Genomic DNA, 15,245 nt, shown 5'->3' on the forward strand with positions numbered 1-15,245 from the left:
TTACAGAAAAATGTATTGACTCCTGCTCTAGATCATTTGATATGCTACTGCCAGAGTATCTTTCTAGCAAACCTGTCTATGCAGCTTTCATGCTTAAAATTCTTTTAATGGCTTGCCATCACTTGAAGAATAAGTTCCAAGTGACTTTGTATGATGTGCAACACCTTTTGTCATCTGGCATTTGTCTCCCTCACTCGCTTCATCTCTTACCATCTCTTACACTCCCCCCATCTCACCCCTCTGAGCTATGCCTTTCACCAGTACCCAGTTACTTGCTGTTTATGAATTTGCCTGGGCTTTAGATTTACCTCATCCTACCCTTCCTTACCAGAAGCCTAACCCTAAGGCTCAGTTAAACTGGCATAGTAGAACTGGGATTTGAACCCAAAGTGACCCCCTACATGACCCACATAGTACCCTACACGTTGTACTCTGTCCCAGATCACCCTACCACTGTGTGTTAGATTCCTTATTTGTTTTTCTACATTACCTTCTGGATTATGGGCAGAAGGCAGATATTCTTCTTCAAGGGCAGATATTTAAGAGTGTATGTTAATTTCTCCACAATTCCAAGAACACATTAGATACTCAACAGATGATAAAATGATGGATGAATGAATTTTAAAAACGATGAACACTAGTGATTAGGAGGGAGTTTTCCTAATCACTGGAGACTATAGACTATATGGTTTTGCATAATCTGAACTTCCAGTCTTTAATATGCAATTATAGCAGCGTTCCAGAGTGGTACCCACTCCCAATTAAACATTTCTGCCCTGCCCACATGTTCTCCATTAGAGAAGTGTCAGGAAACCCTAAGGTTCTGTGTCACACAACTGTACAATTTGAAAAGGATTGCTGTAGAATGAGTAAGTACAGAGAATAGGGGCACCTGGGTGGCTCAGTCAGTTGAGTGTCTGACTCGATTTTGGCTTAGGCCATGATCTCACGGTTCGTGGAAGTTAAGCCCCACACCGGGCTCTGCACTGATGACATAGAGCCTGCTTGGGATTCTCTCTCTCCCTCTCTCTCTGCCCTTCCTCCACTTGTGTGCATGCTTTCCCTCCCTCAAAATAAATAAATAAACTTTTTTAAAAGTTTAAAAAAAAATAAGTACAGAGAATAAATACCTTGTGGCATCCTATCTCCCATCACATCTAGGCCAATGAAGAAATCATCATTATCATCAACATTTATTAACCACTTGCTTTGAATGAGGTGCTGGTCTGAGTGTTTTACAGGTCTTCCTTTATTCTTATAATAATGCTTTGAGGTTACTATCCCAATTTTACAAATGTTGAAATTGAAGCATAGAGATGTTAGATTAACTTGCCCAAAGTTTCACACTTAATAAGTAGTGGAGCTGGGATTTAAACCCAAGGAAGTATGGCTCCAGGGACTATTTCTTTGTATTGATTTTAACCTTAGTTGAATACATGGACTTGGCCATTGTTTTAAGAAGAAGCCACTGGGGTCAGCTAGATCTAGCATAAGTTAACATTCTGTCTTCTAGCCAGCTGGCTTGCAATCCGTGAGACTTCATTTTTATTTTGGCACATCTGTTTTAGGGAAAGCCTTTCTTCTATTTCCTATTGCTCTACCTTTACCCACACTTTCCCATATACATATGCACAGTACTGGGCACATAACAGGTGCTCAGTAAGCACTGTAATCATGACATATGTATTTGCATCTCTAGCGGTGTATGTTTACAGTGTTTATGGCCTGTGCACATGTGTGTCTAGAGACCTAGACCAAAAAGCAAGCTGAAACTAAACTGTTCCTTGCTTTTCAGTTACTCTGTACAAACACTGAACGCTTAGTGGGCCCTCCTAGACTTCATCACATTGAGCTGAAACTCAGGCAGAAGCTAACTCCAGTTTGCATTTGGATGGAGTGTAACACTAGCCAAAGAATCTCACAAGTAACTCTTCCCCACATCTACTACCAGGAGGCTCATGTAATATGGACAGATGTACATTCAGCGTTCCTACGTCTGAACCCAAATCCAGAAACAATACCTGTAAGGACACTGCTGATTTCCTTATAGAAAAGAAAAGCCAGATTCTCTAAACTAGGTGCTGGAAGTACGATTACCAAATTGGGGGGAAAGCTGGCTGAAGATCGATCCTTTTCTCTGAGAAAATCTAAATATTGCTGATAGCCCACACTGGCAGAGAAGTCTTGATTTGCCATTCAACACTCTGGCCCAGGGGTGAGCTACAGTCAACATAATATACATAGTTCAGTTAATATAAGCCTTAGAGCATCTAAACAAGCCTTTCCTAAAAGTTACGGGATTTTTCAAAGGAATGAAGATGAACATGAAGAATAATATGAAATTAGATACTTTGAAGAAAACACTGATTCCTTTTTAAGGGTGGGAAGTGACTCACATGTGATAATCTATCTACATGGAATCATAGGGAAAGGGCTAATGTCAAGGAGTTTCTGCCTTTTAACCCCTAAGCCTGTCCCTGTTTTCCTTCTATTCAGGGTCTGCCTGATTCATGCTGGTCATTTCTGACCTACCCTACCCCCCTCCTTGGTCAGGAAGAGCAGCCAGGTGGTTCATCAGTTAACACAGAGGGCAGCCCACAGTGGTAGAAGGACAGTAGGGCAAGAGCAACTTAGGTTGGAATTCCTGTTCTACCACTTAGTATCCATGGGAGCCCTCTTTAACCCCTCCAAACCTTGGTTTTCTCATTACTAAATTAAAACGATTATACCCACCCTACAGAAGAGCAAGAATATGAAGAACATATAGTATCTGTAAAGTGCCTGACATACAATGGATGCTCATATGTCAGCATCTATAATCATATATAGAGATATAATCATAGCGAGAGATACATAGATAGAAGGTCATTATATCATACCATCTTCCAGGACATCACAAAATAAGGAGCTTTATTCTCATTTTGAGGAACTAGGGAACAACCTAGGCAGTTGTTCAAAGAGATGAGATAGAAAGGTATGAAGGAAAACATAGTGTGATAGGGAATTAGCCTAAATCCAGGCAAAAGGGGAGAATGCTTATATTCTTCTACATTTTTTTGCTATTGTTTCTGGTCTGGTAGAAAAGAGAAATGTGTATGCTCTCTATGCTTATACTTCCCAGACAGTTTTGGACAACTTTCCAAAGTGGTGTTGAATAGGAGATGAATTAAGGAGTACTTGGAAGCCTTTGGCCTGGGCAACACAGAGTATTTACAGATGGAAACTTCTCAGAATGGAGGAGAGAATCAAATGGGAAATCCCTCCAGGGTCAATTTGAGAACCACAGTTGTGAATAACGCTATATGTAAAAGTCATAAGCATACGAAATGCAGTTTCCAAGTTTGCAGAGACTATAAAAACTGGGAGCAAGGCAGATAGGGAGAGAAGAAACCAGTTTTAGTTTGGTTTGGCTTGTTTCCTTTGTAGAACTAAAGGAAGTGGGGATAACAAATGTTTTTCCCAGTTGAAAACTATAGGAATAGTAAGTCAGAGGAAAGGGGGCTATCCCAGTAAATACCTGGGTACCTGGGTCTTGGTGGGGGGGGGGGGGAGTGGGGGGAGAAGTATTGAAGGTCAATGCAAAGGTCACAAGAGCATCAGAGGACACAAGATCGTGACAACCAGGTGGCACAAATGAAGCTTAGAGTCCAGCCTTCTCTGTTCCCCAAAAGGTTAGGAGGTCTCCAAAGATCCCTCTAGCATTTATTCTTTTTAGAAAAATGGTCCTAGAAAAAGGCAGAGTTCCGATAAAGTGGTTAACGTGGTTATATAAATGAGGAAGGCACCGAAACAAACCTGAAGCGAAAATTCCTCCATGTTCTAGGTCAGAGCCAGCAAACTCTTCTAGTAAAGGGCCAGATAATAAATGTTTTAGGCTTTGCAGGCCATCCTATCTTTGTCCCAACCATTCATTTCAGCCATTGTACCCTAAGAGCAGTAATAGAAAGCACTTAAATGAGCATGCTGGTGTTCCAATAAAACTCTGTTGACAAAAGCAGGTGGCAGCTGACCAGAGTTTGATCCCTCTCCCAGGCCAAGAGGAAATCAAGTCAGAGTCATTTCATGCATAGCTTGACAGTTTGAAATGAATTACCCAGCTAGCAAATAAAACTACAAGTATTAGCAAATTCAAGATTTCATGAGTTTCTGAAGAGAAAGATGTTGAAGAGTTTGGCAGAAAGTACTAGGACAGGGTTAAGAATGTGTGGTCAGGTGGCCTTTCCCATTCCAAGAATATTTTCTATACTTCCACCTGGAGCAACCCTGAAGCTTCCAGCATCAAATAACTTTTAGTTGGCAATTACATTAAAAACAGCCAAGGTTATAAAAAGTTGCCCTAGCCAAATGGTGATATGAAACTCTTCGTGAACCTCAAATCGGTTCCCCAAAATATCTGTACAAAACAAAACTCTCCCTTGCAAGTCTCTAGGCTACTATAATTTTTGGTTTCAGAAAAAAAAAAATTCTTGCTCACAGAGGAGGTCTTCTCACAGCATTCTTTTTTTCCTCCAGCTTCAAGCTATTTAAAATCTAGAATATTCTTGTGAGTGATTATCCATTTCCCTGAGTAACTACAAACTTTGGCATAAATTACCCCCCCCCCAACGAAAATGAGGCCAAACCACATGCCTTCTAGTTATTTAAAATCCAGAATATTCTTGTTAGTTATTGTCCATTTCCCTGAGTAACTACAAACCTTGGCACAAATTACCCCCCACCAAAATGAAGCCAAACCACATGGCTTACTATTAGGCCCCAGTGGATGCCTGGATATGGTCAGTTTTTTTAAGGGTCAAAGTTCACTCCCCATTCCTGATTCCACCATGCACTAGCTGAGCAAGTTGCTTACCTTCTCTGAGCTTTTGCTTTCTCTCTCAAAAGGGATAAAAATATCAATCTAATAGGATGACATAATAAAATTGTAGAAAGCTTATACACTTGTCTAATAAGTAACAGCCCCCACTGTCCCTTTGTGCTAGATTTAATTATCCTAATCTAAAAAATTTCTAGGCAGAGAAAAAAAAACCACCTGCATTTCAGAGTAAGTAAGAGTCCTCAGCATCTTTTCCTAAGAGTTTGGAGCTGATGTTCTTTACACAGCTGGCTTTCACTTCATGTATTTCCTTGTAGACTCACTTTTTACCAAATCTCATTCTTTTACTCATTATTTATATACTTTTTTTTTTTTTTTTTTTTTTTTTTTTTTGCAATTGCAGGATTCTGGCTTTTTTTTAAGCGTTCTAAGATTTCAGCATTTGGTTAATAGTGTTAAAGCAGTTATGAAAATAAGTAGTTGTACTTATTCAGAAATTTTGGAGTCAGGAATAGAACTGAGATGGTTGCCAACCTGACATGCCATGTGACCTCAGTCTCTGCTCCTCCTTTCCACCCCCAATGCTACCACCAAGGTAAAGGCATTGTGGCTCACTCCCTGCTCATTCACACACAAAAAAAAACCCTTGTCCACCCACTTCCACGTGCCTGGTTTTATTCCTTGAAACCTCTACATTTCTCAGTCATTTACCCTTGTCAGAACAGTTCCTCACAGCATCCAAAATACATAGGCTCAGACATGAAGAGTGAATGATAACAGTGATGGTCATGTCAATAACAACAACAACCTGTATTTCCATAGGTTTTAACACATCGGGCAATCATTTGCTTTGTTTTTGTTTTGTTTAATATAATTTATTGTCACATTGGCTTAGATACAACACCCAGTGCTCATCCCAACAGATCATGTACAATCTTTAAATACCTGAACACAGGTAGAATAGTCCCAACAATCTTAGATAGGTGCTATAATTCTCCTCATTCTATAGGTAAGGAAACTGTGACATTCAGAAGTTAAGAAATGACTTGCCCAAGGTTACAAAGTGACTAAGAGTAAAGCTGGGGTTGGAACCCAGGCAGCTTGCCTGCAGAGTCTATTCTCTTAACCACTATGCTATATTGTCAGCATGATCATATTTAGCTCCATTATTCTGAAGTCTCTATCCAGCATGATAGCACTGTGCTAGGGAACTATTGAAGAGGGAACTATGAAAGAGGTAAAAAACTCTCAGCCCTTGAAGTATTAGTTTACCACCTAACTGAAAAAATGAGACCTTGTAGAGTAGAAAAGGTTTTGTAGTACAGCTCAGAACAACTCTGGATGATCAGGAAAGGAAGAAATTCTTGTGGACAGTGGTAACACAAGTGGTAAAACTTGACTCATTCTTAACTGAAAGGGAGAATTTGGAAGGATAGATGGGAGGAGAAAGAGCATGAATTCAGCCCCAAGCTAATGACAAGGAGAGCCAAAGAGGCCATCTTGACTAGAGCAACAAGTTTCTGCTGGGATGTGGGACAGGTTAAGTTTTCAAGGATGAGAGGAAGATACTGTTCTAAAGAGAAAGAATGTACCTATGATTTCCAGCATCCAGTCCTGTGTTGAGACCTAAAATGGGTCTAAGAATGCTTGTTTATCAGAGGTACATGGGTGGCTTGGTCTGACTCTAGATATCAGGGTTATGAGTTCAAGCCCTGCATTGGGCTCTATGCTGGACATGAAGCTTAAAAAAATTTTTTTTTCAACGTTTATTTATTTTTGGGACAGAGAGAGACAGAGCATGAATGGGGGAGGGGCAGTGAGAGAGGGAGACACAGAATCGGAAACAGGCTCCAGGCTCTGAGCCATCAGCCCAGAGCCTGACGCGGGGCTCGAACTCACGGACCGCGAGATCGTGACCTGGCTGAAGTCGGACGCTTAACCGACTGCGCCACCCAGGCGCCCCCCAAAAAAATTTTTTTTTAAATGCTTGCTTGTCATGGTGGGAGGCCTGAGATGGTACAGCATCGTGGCCTGTGTCGCCAATGGCTGTTTCTGTGTCCAGACCTTTAAAATTTCCTCTCAAAAAGGAGTTCCAAGATGATAACATAGGTGACTACCACCTGAATCATTTTTAAAAAATACCAATTTGTTAAATGCATTTGATGTTGAAGCTTATTTATTTTACTTAACCATAAGAATGGGTCTCCTTCCTTTGATTCTTATAAGATTGTCTGAGGTCAGTATTATCCTCCATTTGCAGAAAGAACTTAGAGGCTCAGTGTTGAAAAGCTTACCCACGACCTCCACATGACTCTGTCTCTCTTGATTGAAATCAGAACCCTTCCTCTCCATAGCAGCTAGACGTGGTTGGTCATGGAGGTCACTTTGAGAGATGGGCCTGCACAAGACCGTAGTGTTCACAGCTGAACCAAGGATTCAGGTGAAAGCATCGTGATACCACCCCACTCTCAGAATTGCTAGAAGCTTTCTTTTAGACCCCCAGAGCCGCCTCCTTTTCAAATAAGAGTACTTTCTCACTGACCATTACAAATGCAGAGGAGATAACTTCACTTCAAGGAGCTTGTCCTTGATAGGACTGGCCCATGGACACTGTCCATATCCTACTCACAAGGTTGATCAGGGCCATACTTCTGTAACTATAGCAATTATTTTTACTCTCTCAGCTGCTCCTTCATTGCTAGAATGCTTGAGAAGACATTCTGTCACAAAGAAGCTTACAAGGCCACCAGAAAAGCAAATTCCTTTATTTTCTGGCTAACACTATGACCAAAGAAATAAAGCAGTTAAGTTTTAGCTCATTAAACCAAAAGGGAAGTGGGGTAGGGGTATGGGAGAAAAGCAGCTAGTATTAATATACCTAATGTGACCACAGGACCATTTTCTATGTAGGCTTTAATTATGCCCCATTTCATGTCCCCTCATTCTCTGATTCCTTAAATTCCAAAACAACCCCAGAGAAATCTTTCTGGTTTTGCTTGGAAAGCAGCACTATGTTTCTGTGCCTGTGCATTCTAAAACAGGCCTGTCAAATCTGAAAACTAAATACAAGCTGACAGAAATCAGCTACTAACAAATTAAGTTAAATTAATAGAGTAGACGCCTGAAATACAAAGCAAACGTTTTTTCCCCAAGAATCTCTCTCCCTAGATGCCAGGCTAGATAAAGAGACTAAAGCCGACCTCATTCTCCACAGCAAGCCCTTTCCTTTGCCTTGTCATGTTTCCTAGAGAGCCCTGCATGGGAACCCTCTCCATAACTACTGCTCCCCCTGGTGGCAGCCTCCAACCCCCCCCCCCCCAACTGTCAATGTGAAAGACATATCAAAGACATGATAAATGGAAAAAAAGAATGCTAGACTGAGAATCTCCACTTCAAATTCTGACTCTGCTACCAAATAACTCTGTAGCCCCCCCTTTGGCTAAAAGGTTCAGTTTTATGAGTATAAATAATTTGTAAGTATATGCAATAAGTGACAATTTCAGATTTTTGTCCCATGTAGGTTTTGTTATCTTCTTTATCTCTATGTGTACATTTTATGGAATAAAAGAACATGCAAATGGTGAATATCAAGGCTTAGGCTCATTCCTTTCCATTCCCACTATTGCCATCCCTTATGGCTTTTAGCCTGGTGTGAAAGCTCTCCTCCTCCTCTTTATCACCTTTGTGGAAATCTTTTCCAAGCTTTAGACCAGCTCAGAAAGCATTATGGCTCACTCAGTAGCACCTGTGCAAAAGCTAACCCCCACCTTAAAAAGTAGGTGGTTCAGACCCACTGTGGTTTACACTTCCTGCATAAGATCAGGCAGATACAGTAGTTCTATGGGGGAAAAAATGATCTGAATATGGAGATCTAATAAATCAGGGGCTGGAGAGAATTGGCCAATAGCATCTCTTCCTTTCTTACAATCTTACCACTCCTGTCCTTCCTTGCATTGAATTCTTCATTCAGAATGTCCAAGGTTACCTATAAAAGCATCATTGGAAATACCAAAAGATAGTCTGGAAATTCCTTATATACCTTGTTTTTACAATTTCCTCTGAGTAGGAAAACCTATTTCAACTGGGTTTTAGATATTGATAAGCTGAAATATAGGAAGGTAAAGATATTTGCCAGTGGTGACTACTTAAGCAGTACCAGGACCAAAATAAAGTTCAGAAGACCTGTCTTCTAGCCTCCTGCTCTGAATGTTCAAGATACCTTTCTGTAGGGAAGAGAGAGAGGGTGCTGGTTTTAAGGAGGCAACTATACCAATGGACTTGGGAATGTAGCAAATTCTAATCCCTACCTTTTGATTGTAGTAAAACTGAATAATGATTGACTAAACTCAGTCATCATGAAATTTGATTAAGCCTGCTTTTATTATTGCTGTTTGGAAATCATTATGGAGGCATACATGTTCCTGGACATCATAGGATTTATATCATAAAGTCAGTCTTTGATTTTCCTTAAAACAGTCTGAATACCTGAAGGGATTTAACAATGATAATATGTGGTGTCTATTAAGATTCCTCTTAGTGACATTATTACATATTATGTGGTTTACCAGAGATCAGAAATTTGGATAGTCATCTTTCTCTTATTAGCTTCTTTGAAAGAAACTAACATGTAATTGTTTGACTTAGAGAAAAAGCACTTCACATTTGATGGATGTGTGAATGAATGAGTGGATGAGTTTTACCACAGTTTACCATGGTGTCTCTCCCATCCCTCTTGAAGCTTCAGCTCCAGTTCAATGCCACAAAAGCTTGACTGTCCTCAGCGGTAAAGGTGATGGTCTGGAATGGCACTGAATCAAACACAGACCATCCAGAAACTTCCCTTTAGCTGAGGTTTTCTATTTCCTTCCCCATTTTTACCAGAACTGCATAACTAGATTGAAGATTGAAACATGTAAGCCTTGCTTTCCCCCCTTCCTGCCTTTCTCCTGACAGGAAGTAAGAATAAGCAGTGCAATAGGCCCAAGGCCAAAGACAGACTTGAGGGAGCCTGATTCATTGCCAGACAGGTCGCCCACCTCAGAATAACTAAGAGCTGACAAGAGGCAGTGCCAAACTGCCAGTCCCATAGAGTCTGGAGAGGACCCAACAGGAGAAATAGTGAAGAAAGAAAAGAATTGTATAGTGGGGAGAACGTGTTGTTGGGGCAGGAGGTCCGACTCCTAGTGTTAATTTCACCACCAAGTCTTGTGAGTTCTTCTGACATTTTCATGTGCTTTTTCCCCCTTTCCTGAAAAATGACCCCTGTTTCCAACTTACCTCCTACAGATGGATGTTAATGTGATATTAGGTAAACAGATCTTTGGGCCTTTTGAAACTAGGGAGGTGGAAATTATCACAAAGATGGAAATGACTGACTATAGGAGGCCACAAGCCACCTCTAAGGCATTTCTGTGCATTGAATGGTTTACAAACCTAAGGCCCTGGCAGGTCCAGGCCCTAGATCTCTGAGCCTCCTACCCTGTTCTCCTCCCTTCCGTCTGGATCCCCACCTCCATCAACAGATTCCAGTTATCATCAGCCTCACCAAGTCACCAAGACATCAGTTTCAAGTCATCATTAGTCACTAACTGCCATAATGTAGCAGCTAGTTCTTAGAAATGACATAATCCAGAAAAGAAAAAATAGTAGACTGAGACTGGAGTGGGTTTTGAAGCTCATGTTAGACACTCACAATGTGATTCTTATAATTCTTTTCAGGGGAAGCAAAGTGTCTGAACTAGATGGGGATTATTCTGGAATTCTCTACCATTGCCCTAAAGGGCAGGCTTTGCCTTCATTCTGTTGTGCACCTCCCCTACAGAGGGTCTTTCATTAAGTATTATGGGAAATAATTAGATCTGAGTTTTACACCCCCTAATGTTCACAGGCTCTGAAGGTAATAGATGAATGTATGACTACCTAGAATTGAGAGGTATTTAGACATACAATTTCCTTCAAACATATGCATCAAGATTCTCTCATCAATATTTTTGACTTTTCGCTTCCTCTCACCTCTGAGTCTTTACTCCAGATGCCTTTCTCCATATCTGGAAGCCCTACCTACTGTTCACCATCCAATAAAGCTCCAGTCCTCCTTTATGATTTTTCCTTTTCCATAATAAGCCTTTTCCAAATCCATCTGCACCATTCATTCCAACATCCCCTCTTATCCCTGTTGTGGGTGTTCTATGTATTCAGCACACATCTGCTATCTACTCCAACTGGTATTTTTAGATCAAGTAACCAACAAGCTGATTAAGCAATCAAAAGGCTCATTTGGGGTTGCTATCAGAATCACACCAATCATAGTGGCAAGAGAGCCTGGGTTCCTGAGTGTCACTGTGGCTGGTTTGTCTCTGTCTTAAAACACTGTTCTTTCCTGCCTTACCAGTATTAAATGCCAAAAAGGAGTCAACTGACGTGACCAGGTCTACATTTCTTTTCTGTTGCTCCAGGATTCTTCTACAGCCAGATGATTCCTTACAGATCCTGGCACCAGTGGAAGCTGATGTGGGTTTCTACACTTGCAATGCCACAAATGCCTTGGGATATGACTCTGTCTCCATTGCCGTCACATTAGCAGGTAACATGAAAATCCTGTGTAGTTTGACTCGCTGCTGTGCCGTTATTGAGTAGATACCTACAGTGTGCCAAGCCTGCCCAGGAACACATCCATAAATGAGATTTAGACACTGCCTTCAGAAAGGTTATAAGCTATAGTTATAATTAGGGGCGCCTGCGTGGCGCAGTCGGTTAAGCGTCCGACTTCAGCCAGGTCACGATCTTGCGGTCCGTGAGTTCGAGCCCCGCGTCAGGCTCTGGGCTGATGGCTCAGAGCCTGGAGCCTGTTTCCGATTCTGTGTCTCCCTCTCTCTCTGCCCCTCCCCCGTTCATGCTCTGTCTCTCTCTGTCCCAAAAATAAATAAACGTTGAAAAAAAAATTAAAAAATGGAGATGAAGTATAATATGAGGTATAATGAATGAATGAATGAGTAAGTGAATGAAATAAGTGCTGTAAATGATAACCTAAGGGTGTGCAAGGACATTTCATCCCATCTGGGAGATGTCAGAGTCAGAATGAATGGACTTTGATAAGTATAGGTGGGTGACATATTCCAGAAAGAAAGAACAACATAAGCAAAGGAGTTGTGTGCTAGTAAATAACATCTTAGGGAACGTGAGCCATGACCTGTCATTTCTCCTTGTTACACCTGTTGCAAAGAACACTTCAAGACTCATGGGTAGTTGGAATTCTGTGGTCATGGTTTAAAGCAGGAGTGTTCTTCTCTCTGATTCTGTTTTATTTAAACCTCTTGCTGTACTGCACCTGCCAACACTTTCCCCTTATCCATAAAGGTCAGGCAAAACATTCTACACATGTGATGTAAGAACATTGCAATGCAGAACATGATGTCTCCCAAGGTTGTAGTCTTGTCATCATGTACTTTATAAAACCTCATTTACATAGGACACAAATCTTGTCTGTGAAACTGAAAAAGACCTTAGATACCAACTGTACCAGTGCCCTCATTTCTTAGAGGCCAGGTAAGCTGAGGTCATGCAACCACTCAGCTGGTTGTAGAGATAAGAAGGGAATGAGGCCTCCTAACTCCCAGCTCATTGTTCCCTATCCACCTATCCTACCAAAGGAGGATCTTTTTTCTCAGGTCTGGGCCAGGCAGTCTTTTTGGCAGTATGTTGCATGTGTTTGTATTTATTCTTTTCAGTTGCTGCTCCCGTCAGATGATTCAGTAGATGCTAGAAAAGCCAACATCATCCCACACTGACCTCATCGGTCCATGCTGGGATTATGTTGTCACACTGTTCTCCAGTCACACATGCTACTCCCTTGCATATCTGTTTAGCAACAGCATTTCTGCCCCCATGACCTAAGGCTGATCAGAAAAGGGACCTTTAGCAGGAGGCTTTCCAGGGAAGATGAAAGTCAGCGGTGAATAAGGCAAGCTGAGGGGCCCAGGGGTAGATTAAAGACTGATAATTTTAATGCCTATTTTGTGTGTGTGAATAGAACACTTGCTTTTCTCCTAATGTATTCCAGCTACAATCTTTATTCCCCTCTTTATACAGAGTCCAGATGCACAGCACCAATCTCCTAAAATCTCTTCTGCCTTCCACACTCCAGCCTGCCGTAGCAAGGGCACTGCTGACATGCTTCCAATTGTTGGCAAAGAGTGGTGGTTACAGAACTAACTCTCTTGTTTATATTTATCCTGATACGGTTCAGCTCCGTCGCAGACTAAATACCCTTTGTTCACCTGAATTTAATACGATTAATGGAAACCTGTCTGGAATTAAGTAAGGCAATTGTAACATCAGACTTGTCTTCAACTCTTTGGAGAAGAGCTATTGGAGGCTGCCAAAGTGTTCAAAGCCAGAAAACAGAGAGCAGCAAAAGAGGCACTAGGGAATGGAAGGAAAGGGTTTGGCCTATGAATTTGATCACAAACACCACACCTAGGACTGTGCCCTTGTACTTCAGTGCTGGGGTTTGTTCAGGTGTGCTCATGAATCCAATAGTCCCGCTAAATATTAAGGCTCAAAATGTGCATATGTTGCCTTAAGATTGTATTTGTGTCTTTACCTGGAATTATCTGCTACACCTGTGCCAATGTCAACACATAGTATTAAGTGGCACACCAGCTACCGTTCTAAGCACACCCTCTGCCAAGTACTGGGGAACAATGAGCAATAAATAAGGCCTGAGTTTTGTGCTCCATAATGCTTACAGACTAGTAAAGGCAATAGATGTATACAGGACTACCTAGAATCAAGAGATAATTATAATTTCCTTCAAATGTATGCAAGATCCTATGTAGCAGCATTTAAATACCACCCAAATATACACTAAATTTAAGGGGGAAATGGATGTCAAGCATTTCTAAATTTGATTACCAATTATACTGCTTATCTTGAACAAAGTATGCAACCTCACTGAGTTTTCATTCTCATCTGTAAAAATGAAATTAATAATATTTTATGGGATTTTGTGAATTAAATAAGATTGTGCATGTGAAAAACCACCTAGCCCAATGCCAGGCACATAGTTCACACTTGATAAATGTTTCCTTTCTCTAGCTCTTCTAAAATGAAATACCTCCTGAAAGCAATTCTAAAATGTGTAAAACATTAGTCCAAGTTTGCTTCTATGTATTTTTCATTATAAGTCTTCATATTGAAACTCTGTGTACAGACTTAGGAACTGATTCAGCTCACTTGCAATTAAATCTTCATCGGTAAGGGGCACCTGGGTGGCTCGGTCAGCTAAGCCTCCGACTTCAGCTTAGGTCATGATCTCACAGTTTGTGGGTGCAAGCCCTGCGATGGACTCTGTGCTGACAGCTCAGAGCCTGGAGGCTGCTTCAGATTGTGTGTCTCCCTTGCTTTCTTTGCCCCTCCTCCACTTGAACTCTGTCTCTCTCTCTCTTTCTTTCTCTCTCTCTCTCTCTTTAAAATAAATATTTAAAGGGGCGCCTGGGTGGCGCAGTCGGTTAAGCGTCCGACTTCAGCCAGGTCACGATCTCCCGGTCCGGGAGTTCAAGCCCCACGTCAGGCTCTGGGCTGATGGCTCAGAGCCTGGAGCCTGTTTCCGATTCTGTGTTTCGCTCTCTCTCTGCCCCTCCCCCGTTCATGCTGTGTCTCTCTCTCTGTCCCAAAAATAAATAAACGTTGAAAAAAAAAATTAAAAAATAAAATAAAATAAATATTTAAAAATTTTGTTTAAATCTTCATGGTAAATCTCAGTGCTTATGCACATCTAAAAACATGGCAGGTTTTGTGTGTGTGTGTGTGTGTGTGTGTGTGTGTGTGTGTGTGTGTGTTTTCCTTGACTTCAGTATGAATGTTAGACCAAAAGGGAAAAACCTCTTTTTGAGACTCAAGATACTCAGGTGTGTCCACGATTTTGAACTTTGGTCTGGCCAGTGTGCCTGAGTTGACCAGAAATGGGGAAATTTGTTCATAATAATTCACAAGAGCAAACAGAGCCTGACAGTTAAGCTTGAGGGCTCTGTAGCCTCATGGTCTGGATTGGAATCCTGGCTCTGTCGCTTCCTGGCTATATACCCTTGAGCAGCTTCTTTACTCTCTCTGACTTGGCCTCTTCGTTTGTGTAAATGGTGATTAAACTAGCACACGATTCAGTGGGGTTTTGCGAAGATTAAATACATTCATTCATATAAAATGCTGATAATTGTGCCTGGAATATAGCAAGCGCTCAATATTTGTTAGCTATTATTATTGTGAGGATAACACATAAAACAAAAGCCAAGTTGTTTTTACAGTAGGGAAGACTCCTTCTCAGAGACTGGAATGCTCACAAACCCTTTGTAGAGCACCTTGCTCTCAATGTCTCAATGCCAGCTGGGGAAGTTGAATTAGCCATCTGGAAAGGGCCGGCCTTACTGGATTCAGA

The 15,245-nt window shown here is 41.3% G+C and overlaps 1 protein-coding gene across 10 annotated transcripts in view; it reads left to right on the forward strand.

The window, feature by feature from the left end:
• Positions 1 to 15,245, forward strand: part of ADAMTSL1 (ADAMTS like 1) — an 884,660-nt gene that overhangs the window by 770,497 nt on the left and 98,918 nt on the right. For all 10 annotated transcript variants that reach the window (XM_045467757.1, XM_045467758.1, XM_045467756.1 and 7 more), the window contains one exon: positions 11,269 to 11,396. In XM_045467757.1, coding sequence (XP_045323713.1) covers positions 11,269 to 11,396 — 128 coding nt within the window. The remainder of the gene's footprint in view (positions 1 to 11,268; positions 11,397 to 15,245) is intronic.

Source organism: Leopardus geoffroyi, chromosome D4 (genome assembly GCF_018350155.1).
Source record: "Leopardus geoffroyi isolate Oge1 chromosome D4, O.geoffroyi_Oge1_pat1.0, whole genome shotgun sequence".
NCBI lineage: Eukaryota > Metazoa > Chordata > Mammalia > Carnivora > Felidae > Leopardus > Leopardus geoffroyi.